General features: G+C 35.1%; 1 protein-coding gene across 1 annotated transcript; it reads right to left on the bottom strand.

The window, feature by feature from the left end:
* Positions 1–987: 987 nt before the first annotated feature.
* Positions 988–20,076, bottom strand: alox12 (arachidonate 12-lipoxygenase). Its single transcript, XM_056461374.1, has 16 exons — positions 19,841–20,076; positions 19,716–19,761; positions 16,802–16,945; positions 13,702–13,906; positions 13,536–13,617; positions 13,337–13,459; positions 13,118–13,224; positions 12,115–12,287; positions 11,886–12,029; positions 9,907–10,110; positions 9,717–9,803; positions 7,402–7,571; positions 7,196–7,317; positions 5,023–5,123; positions 2,685–2,855; positions 988–2,149 (listed from the first exon to the last, which is right to left on the bottom strand). The coding sequence occupies exons 3-16, from the start codon at positions 16,943–16,945 to the stop codon at positions 1,970–1,972; spliced, it is 2,013 nt and encodes a 670-aa protein (XP_056317349.1). The 5' UTR covers positions 19,716–19,761; positions 19,841–20,076; the 3' UTR covers positions 988–1,969.
* Between the last annotated feature and the right edge of the window lie 3,174 nt (positions 20,077–23,250).

Genomic DNA, 23,250 nt, shown 5'->3' with positions numbered 1-23,250 from the left:
TCAGACTATGCAGAGTCACTGATTCGATCCAAGACCAACGACGAGATGATCCCAAGGTTTCCATATCCTGGACCTGGCCGAATCCTGAACAACTACTGCGATGGTCATGGAAGAGTGGAGAACATGAGACTGTTTCCTGTGACGCTCCAGAGACAGACGAGTCTTCGCTGAGGCCAGCTTCCAGCCTCCGCCACTGAGACTGCAGCTCTGCACAAGACGTCTGGCCAGCGGAGAAATTAAAATGGTCATGCCCAACTGAGCCTGGTTTCTCTCAAGGTTTTTTTCTTCACTTCCGCCTTTAGTGAAGTTTTTTTTCCCTCTCCGCTGTCGCCACTGGCTTGCATGGTTCGGGATCTGTAGAGCTGCGCACCGTTAGATTTGCTCTTCAGTGTTTGGACTCTCAGTAGTGATTATTAAACCACACTGACCTGAGCTCAATTGAACTGAACTTAAACACTACAAACTAAACTACACTGTTCCTATTTACTGTGACCTTTTATGTGAAGCTGCTTTGACACAATCTACATTGTATAAGCGCTATACAAATAAAGGTGAATTGAATTGAATACTTCATAACCCCTAATGAACAGTTAACCTCTTAATAATAAGCAGGTAATAAGTCAGTAGTTAATAGAATGAATTGTGAAATAAAACTAAAGTGTTACCAAAAATCTTTATTTGCAATGGACAAATGCAAAGACAACGCGTGCATATGTACACAGATCAAAGTTTAGTGATGATGCATTGTCTGCATCTGAAACAGTGTATTATATATAAAGGTGTTTTTTTAAAGCTGATGCATACAGTGGTAAAATCTACATAGAAACCAGTCCCAGTTCCATTCAAACAGTTCAACACACATTTTTACTTTAAAATCAAACTAAAAAATACAGTTCACTGAAGTGAATATTAAAAGCTTTATGTACTGATGCTTTACAAAAGTTTCAAATGAAATATATTACAATTTTGACAGTATTTGACACATGCTGTGTTATATCCCATTGATGAGCAAGTCATTGACTGGAAAAGCTGGTACAAATGTGTATTTACATGTACACTATCTGACAAAAGTCTTGTTGTCGATCCCAGTTGTAACAGCAACAAATAATAACTTGACTTCTAGTTGATCATTTGAAAAAGAGGCAGAAGGTAGATTTTTTTTGATGAACCATCTGTTGAACTGCATCTCAATTATCTTAAATACTGCAGAAGACCTACTGGAACCCTCATGGACCCAAGATTCTTATAGAAATCAGTCAAGTTTGGTGAAGGAAAAATCATGGTTTGGGGTTACATTCAGTATGGAGGCATGCGAGAGATCAAGACATTTGTGCTGCCCATTACATTTCAAACCACAGGAGAGGGCAAATTCTTCAGCAGGATAGAGCTCCTTCTCATACCTCAACCTCCACATCAAAGTTCCTGAAAGCAAAGAAGGTCAAAGTGCTTCAGGACTGGCCAGCCCAGTCACCAGACATGAATATTATTAAGCATGTCTGGGGTAGAATTGAGGAGGCATTGAAGATGAATCCAAAGAATCTTGATGAACTCTGGGAGTCCTGCAAGAACGCTTTCTTTGCCATTCCAGATGACTTTATTAGGAAGTTATTTGAGTCATTGCAGAGATGTATGGATGCAGTTCTCCAAACTCATGAGAGTATCAATATACACAATATTAATTCTTTTTCCACTGCACCATGACTTTATATTCTATACTGTATATTATTTCTTTTAAGTGACAAGACTTTTGTCTCAGCAAAGTCAGACCTTACTGTCCTAATTAAATAATTAAAATCAAGGCATGATCATATTTTAGTTTAGTAAAATAAGCGGAATCTAGAAGCCTTTGCCTTTCATATAAGCCACTTCTGATACCAAATCATCAACTAGAAGTCAAGTTATTATTTGTTGTTCCTAAAACTTGGATAGGCAACAAGACTTTTGCCAGGTAGTGTATTTGTTTTTGTCTCTAAATAGTGATGCTGTTTTCCATGCGGCTTGGACAAAGGTAAAGGTACTGAAGTTCTAGTCCCTCATTCTGCGCCATTATCTTGTCCTCCAGTTCTTTCAGCTCTTTCCTGAATGTGTCAATCACCTTCAAAGCAGCAGGTTCAGTGAAGTACTGCTCCACATACTGGCCCATTGGGATCTTAAAGAGAAAAAAACAGCCTTACCAAAGGGTATTTGCGTTTAATTAAAGTGTCTTTGAGAAGCTTATTGACCTTATTCTTCATGTACGAGCAGGTGCACACATTGGATTCTTTTTGGCTCAACACTTCCAGTGTCATTCAATTATTATTATTATTCCTTACATTTATATAATGCTTTTCTGGACACTCAAAGTGCTTTACACATTTTTTGGGGGGAATCTCCTCATCCACCACCAGTTATGCTGCTTTATGTTGCAAGTTAATATGTTCCTATTGTATTCTTTTTCTTCTTATGTTTAGTCATGAACACACTTGTTGTAAAGCAAGTAGTTTTATCATTTTCTGTCATTTTTATTCCAAGTTATTTCTCCCAAAGGAAACTCAATTGGAAGCTCTAAAAGGTAAAAGCGAGCACACTTCCGCATTGCAGAATAAGGTCAATAGAGTGTTTTGTGTTAGTGATTAAATGGATTCAACTGGACTTATAATGCACATATAGATGATGTTAAAGTACATCTGACACTGTTGACCCACCGCATCAGGCTGTGCACGGCCCAAATGCCATGTGATGGCCATCTGCACACAGGACTGGCTGATGTCGGGCAGTGTGTCCATAATCAGTTCCATGGTCACTGCGTCTTTATCTGTGGGTGGGGGGTGTCTCATGGTGCAGGGGGTGTTGGGTACCCAAGCGCACCAGTCAAACTAAAGGACAGAGGGAAACATCCACTGTAACCACAATCACCATACACTGACCACATACATGTGATGCCAGTCACTTTATACCTAATTAGCGCTTAATTAGTGTAGGAGCCATACATTGTAAAATGGCGATTGGCCACAAGGTGTCAGTACCAGACTATATAACTGTGGCTTCACTGCATGGAAGAGAGCGTTGGTAGGAAGCACACAGTTTTTGACCGTAACTTAACGTGACGTGAAGTAACTCAACTCAACTCAACTTAAGGTAACAGAGAGGTGTGCATATAGATTAAGGAAAAGTGATGAAGTAATTCTTTTGATTGGAAAATAAAGACGTTTTTATTTGCATGTATTTTGCCTATGGACTCTGACTTTACGCGTTAAAAACTCGCTCACTCTACCAACAATAGCGGCTATTGGAAGCCGCTACAATTAGTTTAAACAATATTTATTTATTTATTTTTTTTTAATGCCATATCAGCAGCATTAGCTGAATTCATGGCAAAACCTATCCTAAATTTACAATATACAACATGTCATCATATTGGTTTCTTAATAAACATTCATTACACAAAAGACTTACAAATAACAACAACACTGAAGAGTCATATACAATCTTTTAGCTTAATTAATGATAAATATTCTAAAATTGTTCTTAAAACCCCCCTTTTTAAACACGTCTCTTAAAATACTTCCTGAATAAAAACAATATTTATTCTCTATCTATCTATCTATCTATCTATCTATCTATCTATCTATCTATCTATCTATCTATCTATCTATCTATCTATCTATCTATCTATCTATCTATCTATATAGATTTTATTTCGAACATGTAAAAATTAAATAAATACAATTAGTAAGCAAATCAACTTCAAAAATCTCATTTTTAACCCATACATGTAAAAAAAAAAACATGAATAAGCATGCGTATATTTAATCCTACCCCTTTTCTCCACTATACATCAATGATGAATAACAATCCATGACATTAAATAATAATAACCATAACAATATGGTTACCATAACAATAAATAACAATCCACAACAAATTAACTCTATTATTTTGTCATCTCAGTTTCTAATGCACTTAAAAAAATAAAACTAAATAAACAGTAGAAACATCAACCACATCTGCTCTTCATGTGCATTCTGAAAATGATGTGCTTATACTGCTTTTTAAAGGGAGTCAAAATTTAACACTTCCATAATTTCACTCCACAACACGAAATACAAAAGCTTCTTAATGTTGAACAAACATAAGGATGGAGAATGATATCTTCTCCATTTATAAACCATTTTTGAATATTATCAGGAAGTAACATACAATCTTTTCTTCATACATTATTTTTTGCTGTTTGAAAATGGACCAATAAATTTGAATATATTTGATTTGAATAATTTAAAAAGACATGGGCATCTGTCTGTCTATTTATCCTGTTCTTATCTCATAACATGCTCAATATATTTCTGTGATAGGACTGCATCATATGAGATGTTTTGGACATTGCGATATTTTATTTTTCTGCAATACTGAGCATAATTTCACTATATAACCTAAATGGCTCTATTTGGGAAGAATTTGTCCTTTTAAATTGATTGAGACAATTATGTAGGCCAGTGCATGTGCATAAAATATAATAAACCAATCACAAGCATTGCTAAATACACTAGCAAAGATACAAATAAAAATAAACAGTGCTTCTGGGAGTCTAGACGTATTCAGGTACATGAATTGAATTATCAAATGTAAACTAACATTGCATGGACTACATTAATCTTTCTTTAAGTTACAAACATTATAAATTGTTGTCCCTAAATGCATAAAACTGGCTTGGAATGCTTAAACACTTACAAACCCTAAAATAAATGCAAATGTTTAATACATTTTTTATTTTTTTTTTATTATTTCTATTTTTTTTAACTGCGGCTTCTGGTCAACTAATCCTGACTCCACATTTCAGATCCTGTGATGTGTCTATTGCAAATGCTCACATTGCGATATCGAATCTGAAACGATATATTGTATTCTGTAATATGAAATATGTAGCAAAATCATGTCATCATTCCTTGTAAATGAACAAGCCATGTGCATTGAGTATAGCATAAAAATGCAGGTATTTAAAAGAAGGCTGCAGATGTGACAGGCTGTTAGAGATGTGTTATTTACCTGTCCGTTGTTTGTGGCAGCATGTTGTGCTGTGCTGGTGAAGATCACCACACTTAACAGAGTGATCAGCTCCTCTTTTGTCTTCATATCACTGGCCAGGCCTTAGATGAAAAATAAACCTCAGTGGTTATACTTAATAGCTTCTATTTAATTATTAAATAAATGTAACATTTATTTAAGTGACATTTACTTAACTCACGTATTTTATTTCATTCTTTTACAAAACATGTATCATTATCATTTAAGTAAGAAACTATTAACTAGAAATAGTTTTTATGTGTGTTTAAGCGCAGCATGAATGTCCTTAGTGACCACATGGGGGCGCTGTATGTTTATATATTGTTTTTATTCCTTTCCTCTTCAGTTTTTTATAATCTCAACGATGCGTACATTAATACGTATAATGTCTTATGGGCACTTAAAACCTAGTCTTGATGACTGTTTCTGTGTATTGTATTTTATCTACAGGCTGCATTTTTTATCACAATTGTAGCAAACACTGTCAAACATTACTGCAACTTACATTAATTCATTTTCCTTTGGCTTAGTCCTAGATTTATCAAGGGTCGCCACAGCAGAATGAACTGCCAACTACTCTGGCATATGTTTTAAAATCGACTTTATTAGTGCCATGGCAAAGCTGAATCTTTAATAATCACACAATCCTTCTTTAATAACTCAAAATTATATGTATGCATTTTCATGTGTGTATTTAAAGCTCTACATGGACTTGCCCTGGCCTATATTACTGAACTTTTTAGTTTGTTTTCTCCCCAAAGATCCCTCCTTTGCTCAGCTCCTGCTAATTGCTCCTAAATCCCGCTTGAAAACAAAAGAAGACAGAGCTTTTTCAGTCTATGCTCCAAAACTTTGGAACACATTACCTGTGTTGGCTCATCTACTAAATATTAGAAAGTTAATGCCTAGTCATTTAGCTTCTTTTAAATTGTTGTTGCCATAGAAACATTCTGACAGTTAGAATCAGTTAATTGCCTCTTTTAAAAAGAACGCCTTACGAGAAGACACTTACAATCCATTCATCCTGTGATCATCTGTAGAAGCACTGTCTGTAAGTTTATATTTATTTATAAATATTAATTATATCAATATATTTCTATAAGTTATTATATGTATTTATATTTTATCTCAGATATTAATGTTATGTACATAGATAACTAAAGCTCATTATATGTACATCGTTTTACATAGTTTCACTGTTTCAACATACTCAATGTGGCATGGAATAAAGCAGCATTCTCCCACAATCTCAAAGAGTTTATCTGTCTGTCTAACTTTGAGAAGAGAGACACCGGAGTGAGTTAGAATTAGATCTTCATCTATACATTAAGTGTTTTTTTTTTAATCTGTTAAAACCTGCCTCTTTTCTCTGACCTATTGATATACATTAGTTTTTTTTCATTGACTATACAGATTTTTTTAAACGTATTATTTTTATTTTTTATTTTATTGTAGCACATATTGTCCAGACTCTCTGATTGTTTATTATTGTTGCCATGTTTGTGAGGCACTTTGGTCAACTTTTGTTCTGCCCTCACTCCGGTGTCTCTCTTCCCAAAGTTAGACAGACAGATAAACTCTTTCCAACACGTGAGATTGTGGGAGAATGCTGTTTTATTCCATGCCACATTGGGTATGTTGAAACAGAGTGAAACTATGTAAAAAGGTGTACATACAATGAGCAATAGTTATCCATGTACATAACAATAATATCTGAGATGAAATATAAATACAAACAGATAATAAACTTACAGACAGTGCTTCTACAGATGATCACAGGATGAGTGGATTGTAAGTGACTTCTTGTAAGGTGTTCTTTTTTAAATGAGGTAATTAACTGACTCTAACTGTCAGAATGTTTCTATGGCAACAAAAATTTGAAAGAAGCTAAATGACTAGGCATTAATTTATGGATTCTAAATACTAATATTTAGTAGATGATCTAGCACAACATTCATGTTGTTTTAAGGCGCTACATAAATAAAGTTGACTATGACCATAAAAATCACTTGCCTTTAAAAAACATTACTTTTTATCTGTACTGAAAACCTTTTTGATGGTGAATATTTTTGTGGAAACTATTGAATTACATCCAAATGAATGCATCCTGAATATCGTCCGTCCCCCCCCCCAATGCAGCTATGTATTATCTTACCAAATTCAGGAACATCCACAAAGCCCTCCACAGCCACATCATGAATCCAGGCCTGAAGCTCAGAGTCCTCTTTCACGTCACTGTCGCTCTGGTAGTACAGGGAAACCATTCCTGAAACAAAACTGGGAGAAAAGATGTGCTTAAGGAAAGTCTGGTCTCATTTCAGGCTAAATACTGAATCAGGAATTCATGTTTCATAAGCTTACTTCTGAATCACGTCCCATAGCATCACAGAGTAGTCTCTGTAAAAATAGCCTCTCACTTTAGTAACCCCTCTGTCCAAGAAGTCAAATTTAGGCTGGAGAGAGCGATAGGTCAGTACTTTATACTCTCTTTGAGCTAACACCAAGAGACCATCTCCACCTGTGGACACCACCTGAAAAACACCATTGTGAGTTAGGCTCAAAAATGATTGACATTAAAGGGGATAGTTCACCCAAAAATTAAAATTCTTTCATCACTTATCCCCCCCCCCTTTTTTTTTTTTGTAACAGCCAGAGGATTTTTTTTAATTGCCCCATTAAAAGGAAAATTCTGTTAATTCTTAGCCACATATTTTAAATAATGTGTTGAAACAAGCAAACTCTAGTTACTGGCATAACTTCTCTTCAAAGAAGGCAAGTTTTAAAAACTATAATAAACTAAATGCACAATATACATTCATTTTCTTTTTGGCCTAGTCCCTTTATTATTAAGGGGGTCACCACAGCTGAATGAACCCAGTACTAGTAAACATCTATACAAACTCATTCACACACACACTATTGACAGTTTTAGTTTATTCAATTCACCTATAGCGCATGTCTTTGAGCTATGGGGAAACCGTAGAACTGGGAGGAAACCTACGCCAAGACAGGGAGAATGTGCAAACTCCACACAGAAATGCCAACTGACCCAGCCGCGGCTTGAACCAGCGACCTTCTTGCCGCACACAACATGCATTCATGCATAAATACATAGAGAGTTTTTAAACAAATGTTTTAAGGAAGATATTTAAGTTAAATTAGTTCATCCATTTCACTTTTGTTAAACATGTTTTTTTAGATGGATTGTTGGTGGTAGCAATTCTGTAGCTTTACACGGACAAAGGAAATTTAAGACCTGCTTAAATGTATTTAAGACATACAACACCATATTTTAGTGAATTTAAGACTTTAAGGCCTAAATTTTAGTTTTTGAAATGTAAGACTAAGACCTTGCGGACACCCTGTTCACAGTATTTGTTTTTCCTACAATGTAAGTCAATGGTTACAGTTTCTCAGCTTTCTTCAAAATATCCTCTTTTGTGTCCAACAGAACTAACAATTGAGTAAATACAACTGTTTGAGAATGAAGTATCCCTTTAAAGGACAATATTTGCTACAAAAGCAGATTTTCAGGCACATTTAAGATCTTTGAGGCTGCAGTACATGCATCTATCAGTCAATCAGTCAAAATACAAAAGGCATTTTGCAAAGGAAGCACAAAAGCTGCACCTGAAATTTACTCTTAAGTTGTTTTATACCATTAAAAATTTGATAACTGAATAATGTTATGAGATTGTTGTCATTTTAATTACTAGCAAGTAGAAGAAAATACACAAATGATACAAATAAAAACAGGAAACAAAACTGATAGTCATAATCATTTCAGTTCAATTGTACACAATGTTTCCTCAGTGCCCTGAATTTGGATGCCATTTATTGGTCATTTCAGAGGTTTTTTTGCCATCAATTTCATCCATCTATCCATTTCGATAGACAGACAGACAGACAGACAGACAGACAGACGGATAGACGGATGGGTGGATACGGATGGATACACAGATGGATGGACACGGACGAATGGATGGATGCAGATAGATGGATGGATGGATGGATGGACGAACGAATGGACAGATGGCTAGATGGATAGATAGAGAGATACAGTGAATGGACGGATGAATACAGATGGATATACGGATGGATGGAGAGAGGGATAGAGATGGATAGAGAGACAGAATTTGATAATAATTGTTATAAGTAAGTGTTGATATGTGTAATGTTTTGGTTTTTATTAGGGCTGCACAACATACTGAAAAATGATCATTATCATAATGTGAGTTGCATGCATACGTTACATAAATTTGACCAATCAGATGGGGCTTTACTATGTTTTTACCCGCCTACTCACTCAGTATTTTGCTATTGGGGAGACCAGTCCAAAAGATGAACCTATTGCCTTAGAGCAGAGGGTTGATTATAAATACTAATAGAGGCAAGTGAAGAAAACAACAACAGCGAATAAAAATCAGTCATTTAGTGCTTTTGTCTATATATTTAACAGTCTTTTATTAGGATGAATAGATTTAATTCTAGATTATTAGATTTTTAGAGTTTATATTAGTATGAACATTAAATGTATAAATGTTTTTATAAGAAAAAACTATAAAAATAGCATTTCTTAAGATTAATTATTGTATCACAAGAAATCTTGTTATGGGAATACTAACAATATTAAGTATCATGCAAGCCCAGTCTTATTTATTAGAAGATCATGTTACCCTTTTGAAGATGCCCTCTGGAGAGAGGAGCTGTGTTCTGCCACGACAGTTAATCTCCAGTGTGTATCTCAAGTGTGGAGTCAAGAGCTGCGACCACAGAAAAACAGTGTAACGGATGGTCAGTTATTTAATAACGCATCAGTGATTAGCTAACATGCAAATGTGCTCTCTTCTGCAGATGTCCTCTGACCTTATATATGGGGTGAACAGCTGGCAGCTGCCGTAGTGTGGCCACACAGATCACTTCTACCACCAAATGTGTGCGCAGCAGATGAGACAACAACTGAAAGACCTGGAATTCAGCATGACGAACCCACATCTTAGCCAACAACCAGGCCAGAGGTGGATCACTGGGCAGAAATACAGGCGTGTCCTTATCAGGTTTCTGTTCAAGCTGAAAGAAAAGCAGAAGGACAATCAGTCATTTGTGATTCTTAGCATCACAAATGTTTGTAATTGCAAATCTTTATTTGGTTGCTACCTGTAAAAAGCAGGTGTCATATGAACAGTGGTGGACAGTAAAAAAGAATTACGAAGAAAGCGTTATTACTGCATTATTGTGCTTTAGCCATTTTCTAAGTATTTTTGTACTTTATCAAACTACTATCAAACTACTTATAGTTTATGAAACCATTACATTTCAACTCAATATATTCTAAAATATCAAATAATTCAGAAATCCCACTGAACAAATCATTAGTGAAACAAAAGTGATTACATCTGCATATGAATCGACAACTCCTTGATTCCAAAGATCCAGTCATAGTGATTCACAGTTTGTGAATCATTTTTTAGCAAATCACAATTTTAAAACTGATTGAAAATGTCAAAAGCAGGAGATTCTCAGAGTTTGAGTCTCTACTGACTGACTGATGCAAAATTTAATGATACCATATAATACATTGATACAATGTATTAAATTGTTCTCTGACAAGGTATGTGTGTGGCTTAGGTCATACAATTCAAAAGATAGAACGCATCCTTCATCACGGTCAGCTTCTTCTCCATCAAATGATGTCACTTCTAAGTGGGAGACTTAAAGGTGTATTGCATGCATTTTATGTTAAATTTAATGCGAATGTGATAGGACTGACAAACATGGGTACAATTGAAAATGTATTTGTATTATCTATTTGTAGTATTTATTTGTAGATTTTATTTATAATTTCGTGTTTTTAATCAATTGATGTGAAGATGATAACTTAAAATTTCAGATTTTTTTTCCTTCTAAATAACAGTTTTTTAGCATAACAAAACTATTAAAGCTGTAGGTTCAATTGGGCTGAGGACAAGAACAATGACAGGGTTTGTACATTAATAAAGTGTTTTTAATAAATAACAAAACTCTGAGAACCAAATGAATGACATTTTCCTTTAATCCAGAAATCAGCCATTTTAGACATTTTTGGTATAAAATACTCTTATTTTCACTGTATTTAGGTTTTTATTTTAGGGACAGATAATGTATGTTTCTGGTAGAATGTCCCATGCCCCTTTGGGGTGGCACTGATTAAATGTATAAATCTCTATATCCTGCATTTTGTTTGAACAGTGTGGCCATGCATGGCTTCCTCTTTCATTCATCCTTAAAGTGTGTCATGCTTTCAAAATAAGAGGACCACATACATAGTATGTTTAATACAAGCTTAGACAAACTTTAAAATAATGGAAAAAATATATAATTGTTGTAATCTCACTAGAAAACATGGCGAGTAATATCCAGCCTGTGGCGTGCATATTATTCATCCTGTGTAGATCTTCAAAGTCTGTATTTTGTTCAGACTGGCCTTTTTCACCTGGATTTTACACTCGCAGGATATACATTAGATGAAAAGTTAAAACTCAAGGATTTTCCCACTGTAGCGCATTATGAATTTAAGACTGTAGTCGTGTTCTCCTTAAAAACCTAACACATTTTGCACTGTTATATCTTTTTATACAGTTGAAGTCAGAAATATTAGCCTCCCTGAATTATTAATGATGGTATCTGTACTTTTACCCAATTTAGATTTTTATGCTCCATTCATCTCAGCATATCAGAAAGATTAATTCATGTGCTTGCATTCCAACACATTTCTGTATGTAGATCTTCAATAGAGGCAGGTGTGTGATTGAGAAACTGAGAAGTTCTGGTTTCATCCCAGATCAGATAGCGTCAGCAGGCTTTACCTGTATGGCGATGGGAATGAGTCCTTTCTCAGGGTGTTCATACAGTAAGCAGAGTGGGGCAGCAATATACTGGGCGCTGTTTCTGATTACATTGGCAGGAATCCCATCCAGTATTGCATGATCAACCAGGTAAATGTTTCCTTTCTTCAGAAGGAGAGGTAAAAGAGACATTATTAGATGCACTGATTCGATTGTATTGACTAGAATAAGTGTTTCCAGTGAGTCTCACCTTGAGTTCCTCATTCAGAGTGGTTGTGGGTATCAGAGAGGACTGAACCATGTCTCCAGTGACAGGGAAGTTCGATGGCACCTTTTTCAATCTGGTGATATTCCGTGGGTTTGAGCCGTTCAAGAACTGGTAAGCAAAAAACCAGTCTTCTTTCCAGTGCTCCATGGTGTATTCTGAACAATACATTCATACTGTTCATTTTAAAATAAATGTCATACATTAAAAATATAGTCATAAGATAGGTTGCACCAGCAAAGATTATTTTTGCTTTACTAAAATAAAGGTTTATCTAATAATTATGTTGCATGAAACTCAAGAATAAGCAGACTTTAAGTTTAAGCTTATTTTATTTTTCACAACAAGAGACAGTGTACATTAATCAAAGTTCACCAACAACATGAATGTACCCAAATTAACCCAAGACTAGTTTTCATGGTGGTCCCTTAGCCCAATTTTAAAATCCAATAAAATCTGATATAAATCATCAGTTTTACATTCACAACTAATCTGGAATAACTATAAAGTTGTTCATTTTAAAGGTTAACATTAAATTTGCTACTGGAGAGGTTTAAGGATTGCCATTTATTTAAAGTCAGCAGTTAGTTTGACCCAAGAGTTATTTGAACTCATGTTATCTATACGTTTAATGCCCCTATTTGCTCTATTAATTGATATACACTTTTTTTACAGCTTGTAAACTGAAAGCTCATAATATGTTAGCACAATGTCAGCATGTAAAAGAGGAAAAACAACAACATAACCTTGGGTTAAGCAACATTTGTCGTTCAAGAGTGGGAGTGCAAATGTGGAATTTTCACATGCCATTGAGAAATATCATTCATTTGTGATTGGCCGAACTGAAATGCTAGTCGCATAGCTAAGAGGTTGCATAAACACCTTATACAATGACATTTTATTGGAACAGCGCTTTCCAAGAATAAGGTCATTTTATAAAATACATTATAAGTAATAAGCAAAAACGACAACATAAATCATTTATTACCAGCTATAGGGCTTCTTAGTTTCCAGAAGATCCTCCTGAAATCCTCCAGGTCACTCCAGGACTTTCCAAACCGGATTGCCAGTTTTTTCAGCGAGAGTTCCAACAGACTGAGAGGCAAGAAAGGAGAATCGAATGAACTGCTGTTTAGATTAATGCAATAATAGGTGGATAATTGAATATCAGGTCACTCTAATAAAACCATATCACAATTGTACTTACGCATATTGAAGAGAACCCTCAAAATCACTGCGTTTCTCATTATCAAAGCGAGCATCCTGGGGCAGATCGGCCTCGCTTTTTGCATCAATGCATTTGGGAATGCCTGGAGCCCATGCAACCCATCTGATAGGAGAAAATAGGGGTTAACAGGGACTTCTGATGTAAAGATAAGAATGCAGTATGTAAATTCCAAGAAGACCTGTATGTTTTCTGCCTCTCCTGAAGCTCTGATTGTCTGTGAGCCATTTCCAGCGGCAGACTGTCTTCGCTCACCTTTTTGGCTATGAGAGCAGAAATCAAGAGTTTATTACTATGATTTAATCTTGTTCTCAAACTGATCCTAACTATCATTCAGTGTAACTGACCTGTGCCTTCTCGGAGCTCTACAAACACTCCATCTCCCACTAGCCAGCGGTAACAGGGAAAAGTGTAACAACCTCTTTCGCCAGGTACACTGACTTTCACGTAGCGGCAGAACCAGTTGTCTTCTATAAAGTACTTATGCTTCTCCAGTCGCACTAGAATCAGGGGACCCAAATCCGTATCGCTTTTAACTACGTAATCATCCACCTACAAAACAATGACAATATATATCTGTATTACAGGTGGTGTCAATTATTATTATCAGTCAGTATTGTACTGCATTGTTTATGCTCATTTCACAGTTTAAGGCAAGGCAAGTTTATTTATAAAGCACATTTCATACACTATGGTAATTCAAAGTGCTTTATATAAACAGGAATAAAAGAGACAAGTATAAGAAAATATGATATTAAATATTATACATATTAATAAAAATTAACTAAAAAAACGATTAAATTTGTTAAATAGGTTTTAAAGGAATTAAAAAGAAAAAAAGGACATAACAGTGCGATCTGCAACTGTTTCACTGTCTTTTTTGGGAAGGTCAGTGAGAAGTCTATAACAGTAATCTCCCCTGCTGCTGATAAAAGCATGAACAATTTTTCTAAGTCTTCACTGGAAACAAAGCATCTAATTGTTGCAATGTTTTTGAGATGGTAGTATATGTATTTAGTTACTGCTTTGACATGACTACTGAAACTCAAATCTGACTCCAGACCAAGATTCTTGACTATTTTTTGTTGTTTGACCCTTTGAGCCCAGGTACGCATTCACCTTGAGAACCTCATCTCTGTCCCTAAACGCAATGTCTTCAGTCTTCTCTTTGTTTAACTGAATTAACTGAATAAATTCTGGCACATCCAACTGTTAATTTCATCAATGCATTGGCAGAGGGTGTCAATGGGGCTGAAGTCACTAGGCAGTAAGGCTATGTAGATCTGAGTGTCATCATTTTACATTACTTTTATCATCACTTAATACTAAATGCTTGAAACTTAAAACACAAATAGCTTAATAACAGTTAAATGTAACCTTTAAAAGGGACGCACTTTTTTTTTTTGCCCGATTCTGATTTTAAGAAAAACCTTCAGATTCCAATACTAATTTTGGGAAATTGCATACATTACTAGCTTTTTTCCTCAAAATCATATTAATTTTAAGTCAACACAAATTGGATCTATTTAATATTCAAATATACAACATTTAAGGGAGGCAAAATTTAAGATAAAATACAAAAGGCAATCTTCAAAGGTGATTTTGTGAACTTTTATTTTGCGTATAATAGAACATATTTATTTAATAAACTTAACAAATAAAGCCAGAGCTGTTGCTTTATTTAAATGATACATTTTAGCCCAAACTAATCAATTTTTTTAAGTATTTAATGATTTTGCTCTTAGAAAAATGAATTATATAAAACACATGCACATCATTCATTTCCTCTACATAATTAATAAACCATCTATGTCTGCTGTTTTCATATTGCTGGTAGTTTTAAATGAATCAAATATTGGCCAATAAATATCTGCGACTGATATATCGCCACCTCCTTAATCTTCACTAAATCGTAGAGTGATGTCTAAATTCACTTGTAGCAAGTAAAAAAATATTTAATGGTTCAATTTACCTAAAGATGAATATGAACATTTTTGATCCCAGTTTATTTTTCTGTTGAACACAAAAGTTATTTTGAAGAGATCCATATTTTGACATATAGTAGGACAGTATACTACTGAAGTCAATGGCTGTTGGTTTACATTTTTCAAAAGTAACTTCTTTTGTGTTCAACAGAAGAATAAAACTGAAAGAGGTGTGAAACAACTTTTTCGGGTAAACGATCCACTTTGTTAGTCTGTGTTTTATTTATTTAAATGGAAAAGTATAAATGAAGGCAAAATGTCCGATAAAATGATTCCCCCAGACAAGCACAAAAAGTAGAAAGAAACGCAAAGTTTAAACATAAGGGTTCGTTTCATAATCATTGGCACATCATTGTGATAACATTTGAAATGAAAACATTCAGCACCTTCACAGGATTTGTTTTTGCATTTAAGGTCTGTTTACATTTCACATGTGATTTAATCTTCATGCATTTGTATGATGTTTGTCTTTACTGTTTTCTGATGGCTCTTTATTATAAAAATATAATACAGTAGTAAAATATTGATCAGTTATTTAGCATAGCATGATGATGATATTGACTGTCAGTTAATTTTAACATAAAGTAATAAAATGTGTTGGAAATATAATCTGACAACTTTAATGATTATTTGATACTGGCAAACGTTGAATATGGCATCAAATGCTTCAGTTTCTCATTTAATACCTATTGTAGCTCATGTGACATATTTATGTGACCTGTACTGCACTATACTATATACCATACTTTACCGCACTAGTGTATGTATGTACGTATGTATGTATGTATGTGTGTGTGTGTATGTATGTATGTATGTGCATATGTATGTTTGTGCATATGTACGTATATATGTGCGTATGTATGTATGAGTTTCTGTATGCATGTATGTATGTATGTATGTATGTATATGTGTGTGTGTGTGTGTGTGTGTGTGTGTGTGTGTGTGTGTGTGTGTATATATATATATATATATATATATATATATATATATATATATATATATAGATAGATAGATAGATATGTGTATGTATGTACGTACGCATGTATGTGCATGTGCGTATATATGTATGTATATATGTGTGTATGCATGCATGCATGTGTGTGTCTATATGTATGTATGTATGTATCTATATACGCATGTATGTGTGTGTGTGTGTGTGTGTGTGTGTGTGTGTGTGTGTGTGTCCGTGTGTGTGTGTGCGTGTGTATGTGCGTACGTACGCATGTATGAATATATGAGTTTCTTCTGTCAAACACAAAGATATTTGGTAGATTGTTGGTAAGCAAACAGTTAATACTCTTTATTCTTTCTTACTATGGAAGGCAACGTCTTCATTCCAACAATCGTAAAAAAGAAAATACTACTATTGTGTTCAGCAGAGCAAAGAAACTCCCACAGGTTTGGATGACGTTATTTTTGAATGAACATAATCGCACTGTCAGACACACTGATGTTTACTCACAGCTCCTCTGCAGAAGTCCAGACCAGGATTGTCCAGCACCGTCCTCTCGCTCTTTCCTTTCTCTCCAATCAGAGTCACGTACACATAGTTATTGGTTCCTGAATACTCAGAAGTCCCGGTGGCCACTGTCACTTTGTACTCCATCTGCACACATACACGTAATGTGGTTTACTGTCATGTATACAGATTCAGAGCAGCGTAATTCACAAAGTATTTTAGCATATACACAAACTCTCCAACAGAGAGCTACAACAGATGTGAATCTGTTCCCTTTAGGTATTATGCAATCTACTTATGTCCGGACAAAGCATAAGCAAAGTTTTATGGAAGTGAAAGTCTTCCTCTGATAAATGTACTACTGTTAATTAAACGTCTAGAAAAGCAAACCTCCTCAAAGACCCTGGAAAATGTTTTCACATACAATATCTAAACTTCTTTTATTCAAGACACATTTACTTGTAAGTTGATCAATGTTTTTATTCTGATAAAAAATTCAACAGAAAACTCCCAAATGATTAATTCCCAAATCAGTCTAGCTTGTTTCACTGTCTTCATCGACTTATATTCACCCAGTTTAGAAGTATCCATTTATTACAAGTACACTATGGTTACACCTTTATACAAAAAAATCTGCTCATACGAAGAAGAAAAAAACACCAGCTGATTATACAAACTTTTATATTGCACCGAAATGTAAACACTGGATGAAAGAGAAGAGAAATAGTATTGCAATTCCTCTGTATGTCTGCACATATCGTGACAACGTCAAATAGGGTTGTTTTGCATCTAAAAACGGTGTGCATATCATAGTAATTACACAACCTGAGTAATAACTAGGTATTAACCTAACCTTAACCCAATAGGGTCACCTTAAATAACCTAGCACTTTCCAAGCCAGTAGCACTGTACTGTAAAATATTTAAACTTCAAGCAGGTCTTTTTGGTGAAATGACTTTAAAAGTAATGAGGTTATGTGTAGAGTTTAAAACGTTGAAGTGTTTCTAATACAACTGTCAACTTCCTATACATTTAGAATACATGCTGTATTGACCCAACTTGCCTTCGTTGTACAACCGAACCAGCCACACTGTTACATACTTTCTGGTCTTGTTTGAAACTGTCTGATTTTTGGGGGAAAGTCTTCAGGTGTTTTTCTGCTGTTTTTTCATTGTCAATAAACCCAAACCCCTTAACAGCACTGTTTGGAATCCTGCCAGAATATGTTGAACTAAATTCATTACAGGCCAATAGTGTAGCCTATGCAACCTTACTGGCTAGACCAGTGTTTCCCAACCCTGTTCCTGAAGGCACACCAACAGTTCACATTTTCAACCTCTCCCTAATCAAACACACCTGAATCAACTTATAATATCAGAAGAGACTCCAACACCTGAAGTTAATGGGTCAGAAAAGGGAGACATCCAAAATATGTACTGTTGGTGTGCCTCCAGGAACAGGGTTGGGAAACACTGGGCTAGACGACTTATTCTTTGAATTGGAAGTCAGCAGCCCCCTCTTCTTATCGGCAATGGGTTTTTGATTTCTTACATGCTGTTCAAATGGAAAATATTTGGTTCGCGACAAAACAAAACCCAAAAGAGTTCCAGAGTTCCAGGAGCCCTTTTCTAAAAATTTAAAGAGACGCCAATATCTTAATTGCCCTTTTTCATTTCTTTTCTTTGTATAATTTATTTATTTATTTATTCTATTGTTTTATTCTTATTTTTGTTGTCTTATGTGTGTATACCTTTGTGCATATATGTGGTATTTTACCTTTTATTTATATACTTATTTAGTGTATTATTATGTTTTCCTGATCATTTCTTGTTTGGTGAATTGTATCAGTATATCTACATGTATCAATATTATGTATATTTCATTGTCTGACCTAAGATGATCCTAATAAAAAAAAAAAATAATAATAATAATCCAACTAAGTTTTGATTAGTTTAACTTTTCTGGTCACATACAGTTGCACATTTCATACTTTAGTTTGTGGAAATTACTATATATAATTACTATCATGTTACAGCTACTTAAAATCAATTAAAAATAACATTAAAGAGAGAGAAAATAAAACATGCAGTAGTGTTTTCCATTTGAGTAATTCATAAAGTGTTGTCAGAGTTAAACAGTTATTCTGCTTTTACAAAACCTACAGAAACTGCTAACATATTTGTTTATGATATATTAATATAATCAATATAACCTGAAATAAATGTAACATTGAACAGTAGCTTCACATAATTTCACATTAGCTACTGCATTTGGAAATGTTAAAAAATAAACATAAAATTAAAATAGTAAGCTATAAATTGTTTTATTAAGGCCACAAATAAAATAGAATCAACTTGTATGTATATCTTTAAACCAAATCCCTTAGTATTTCAAGTTGACCCAACAATCAGGTCACCATCTTGTAACAGATCAGAACTTTCCAGTAATAATTAATAACTTGCAGTCAATCGGTTAGTTGACATGCATTTTTTGTTATCCTTTTATAGTTTAGTTACTTCACAAGTAGTTAGGGTGTAGATCTCTTAGATCAAACACACAGGCTTATCTTTAACCACCCAGGAATATCTGATATCACTTTCAGTTTGCCTTTACAGCCTGCCCATTCAGTACGTTCAATGCATCATTGTATTCTGTTAGTGCAGGTACACGAGCTGTGTTGAAATCTTAAACGTAGACAAACATGCCTTAGTATTATACTAGCACTAAACTAGTTATTCAGTGTTTCACAGACTAAAGCAACACGTGAAAGTATGTAACTCAACAGAAAACATCACAAACTCGAGGAAGAATATGCTTAGCTTAAACCAAAACCAAAAACAGAAAACATCACAAACGAGGAGGAATACGCTTAGCTCGAACCAAGAACAAATGTGATACTTTGTGAATTAAAATGTACCTTTTTCTGAGTAGTGTGGTGATGAAATTGATCGGTTTTTTCTTCTCTGCAACAGAAATGTCAAAAATAAGATGAATGTGATGATCTTGACAAGACATCTGAAGAATGTGTGTTTCTAAACTTACCTTTTCTCTGTGGTGTGGTGTGGTGGTGGTGAAAATCTGATGCGAGTTTCTTCTTCTCAGCAGTAGTTTCTGATGCCTCTTAAGTCTCTGTGACTTTTTTTTTTCTCAGCCACCCCTAGTTTCCTTCTTTCATGTCAGCCTTTTGCACACAAAGTAACCGTGTCTGCTCACTGACCCTTCCTCTGAGACTGACTGAATGAAGCTGATATTTGCAGTGTTAAATGTCCTGTCTTTACTGGTCTCCACCCTCATACCTTTCTCTCTCTCCCTTCCCCCTCTCCCACCTCCCACTCTGGCCCTTTCCTTCACATTTTAACCTCCTCATTTGTTTATTCTTTGCTCTCCATTTCAAGGAAGTAGAATCTCACAGAAAAACCACAAGGCTCAACATTAGAATATTTTTGCAATCAGCATGCAAAACCTCACATGAACTGACATCGCAGACAGCACAGTCATATCTGCAACAAGACATCTAAAACACTCAAGTCAGGAGGTCATTGCATTATAGTTGGACACTGCAAATGGTTGACTTATTAAGTAAAACTATGATTGTGCTACACAAGTACTTCTTACGGTAATAAGATTTTCTTTGCATGATTATGTGCAAGTATTTGAGAAGCAAATTTTTGGGTGACATTTTATTTTAAGGTGTCCTTGTTAGTGCAACTACTCTAACTATGAAGTAATATTAATAAATTACGTTTATGGCTAGGGTTAAAACGCAGGTTAGGTTTAGTTTCATGTAATAACACATAATTAATTGTACATAATAATAAAGTCCTTACATTTATATAGCGCTTTTCTGAAAGGGGTCTGGGTGCAGACGTGATGCAGATGCAATCTGAGCTGCATGCAATGCTTTATAATGGGCTCACCCTACCCCATCCCTAGCCCTACTCCTCACAGTGACTTCAATAGCTCCATTGGGTGCATTGTGTCTGACATTGCATTTCTGAAAGATACAGTCTCAGCTTGAATCCTAAAGGCTGCATCGAGATACTATTTGCTTTTCTGGACACTCATAATGCTTTACACATTTTTTGGGGGGGGATCTCCTCATTCATCACCAGTGTGCAGCATCCACCTGGATGACGCGACTGCAGCCATATTGCGCCAGACTGCACACCACACACTAGCTTATAGGTGGAAAGGAGACAGAGTGATGAAGCTAATTACAATATGGGGATGGTTAGGAGACCATGATGGACAGAGGCCAGTGAGTGAATTTGGTCAGGATGCCAGGGTTAGTCCCCTACTCTTTTTCGAAGGACATCCTGTGATTTTTAATGACCACAGAGAGTCAGGACCTCGGTTTAACGTCTCACCCGAAAGACACCACTCACTGAGCAGTATAGAGTTCCCTTCACTCTACTGGGGCGTTAGGACCCACACAGACCACAGGTCGAGCAGCACTTGCTGGTTTCACTAACACCACTTCCGGCAGCAACCTGGCTTTCCCATGTGGTCTACCATCCAGGTACTGACCGGGCGTAGCTCTGCTTAAAATAAAATGTTACCACATTTTGAAGCTTTTATACCAATATACAATTTTTTCAACATATTGACCATTTGCTAAAAATATATAATAACAAAAAGCTAAAATGGCAGCACTTTACGTGAAGGGTTGTTCAGAAGACTGTCATGAAACTTATGACAACTGTTATTAAGGGAAATTTGCTCAGTCACGTCATTGTAAATGCAACGATTACATTGATTGTGATGACAACTCAACATAAATACATTATGTCTTCATCTTTGTCATGAAAACTTGAGATTATGTGTATGTATATATATATATATATATATATATATATATATATATATATATATATATATATATATATATATATCCTTTAATGGATTGAATAGTGCAGAGAATTGACAGGAAAGAGTTAGGTGTAGAGAGGGGAAGGGTCAGTAAAGGAACTCAAGCTGGGAATTGAACTCGGGTTGCTGTGAGCACCGTAGTGCGATATGTCGGCACACTTAACCACTAGGCTATTGGCGCCAACTTTAAATAATATTTTATGCAGGTGCGCTCAATACACAATCATCCCAATCGATCTAAAATGATGAATTTTTTATAAGCTATTCAAGTCATCACTGTGAAATTGCATTTACATTGCAATATGTATGAATGAAATGAAAATATTGCAATGCTAGTTTTCCAATATCGTGCAGCCCTAACCCACAATAAAAATATCATGTTTCTTCATTATTACAATGTACTGAATCTCAATCCTAAGCCTCGTCAAAGCCATATAGTAAGTACATGTGTCCAAGTACTAAAACCAACATTAAATATTGCATGATACATAAATGCACAATAGCTGTATAACAAAGAGACCAAAGAATAAATATAACCTGTGCTTTCAGTGCTTTGCTTTGTCACTCAGACTTGATGCAGGCCTATTAATATCTAGATCTATAGCTATTAATAATGGAAAAACATTTTACTTCTTGCTTATGAAATGTTATTTGTTACATAAACAACCTGTAGAGTAACTGTACGAAGTGCAAATGAGGGCATTTCTGTGTGCAAAACAAGCTTGCTGCTATATAACATATGCAAAACATTTAGCCCCAATACTGTACATAACAGAATGTGATGTAACAAACATTTTTCTAGCTGGTCTCTGGTATGTTACATAAAGCAGCGTAAAATACACTAGCTTTTATGAACATCACCATAAACAAAATCCAGAACCAAATCATAATTCTGTACTCTGCGAATGACTGAAAACATTCAAGTAGCAGGCACTGATATGATTTCAGTGCATATCAGATGATTTGAATGTTTTGTTTTTAAAACCATCTGTGTTTTTAAAGGGACAGTTCACTCGAAATGAAATTTGTGTCAATTTCTCACTCTCCACTTGCTACAAAAAACTATTTGAGTTTCTTTCCTCTATCAATTTTGAAGGTTGGAAACGGAAGGTATTTCTAGGTTTCCAACATTAAAAATATCTTATATTGTGTTCAATAAAACAGAAAGGGATTGTTAGTGTTTGAAGATCAAGGTATTAGATGGTCAGATTTAATAAAAAAATTGACAGCATAGAAAACAACGTAAAAGTGCAGTAACTACAGGAAAAAAAGTATTTCAAATCTCAATAATATGTCTTATCTTACTGCATTTTCACCAAATGAATGCAGTTTTGATGAGCATGAGACTTTAAAGCAGTGTTTCTCAACCACGTTTCTGGAGGACCACCAGCTCTACACATTTTCCCGTCTCCTTAATCAAACACATCTGATTCAGATCATCGGCTCGCTAGCAGAGAATGAAAGGCTGTTTCTCAATATGCCTTCTTGTGTTCTCGTGTATCGTCATCATCAACTGTCAAAGTTCAGTTACAAAGCTCAAGATGGAGGACACATGAAAGTTCCCGGATGTGTTCTGAGTGCAA

The sequence above is a fragment of the Danio aesculapii genome, chromosome 7, assembly GCF_903798145.1.
Source record: "Danio aesculapii chromosome 7, fDanAes4.1, whole genome shotgun sequence".
Lineage (NCBI taxonomy): Eukaryota > Metazoa > Chordata > Actinopteri > Cypriniformes > Danionidae > Danio > Danio aesculapii.
This window is presented reverse-complemented; position numbering and strand designations above follow the sequence as displayed.

Excerpts from the sequence above, each read along its gene's own strand:
- alox12 (XM_056461374.1), bottom strand. The coding sequence starts at position 16,945 with ATGGAGTACAAAGTGACAGTGGCCACCGGGACTTCTGAGTATTCAGGA. Across the intron at positions 12,030-12,114 it reads CTCTGAATGAGGAACTCAAG|AAAGGAAACATTTACCTGGT; the intron begins GTGAGACTCACT and ends CTCCTTCTGAAG. Across the intron at positions 2,856-5,022 it reads CTGCCACAAACAACGGACAG|TTTGACTGGTGCGCTTGGGT; the intron begins GTAAATAACACA and ends TCTGTCCTTTAG.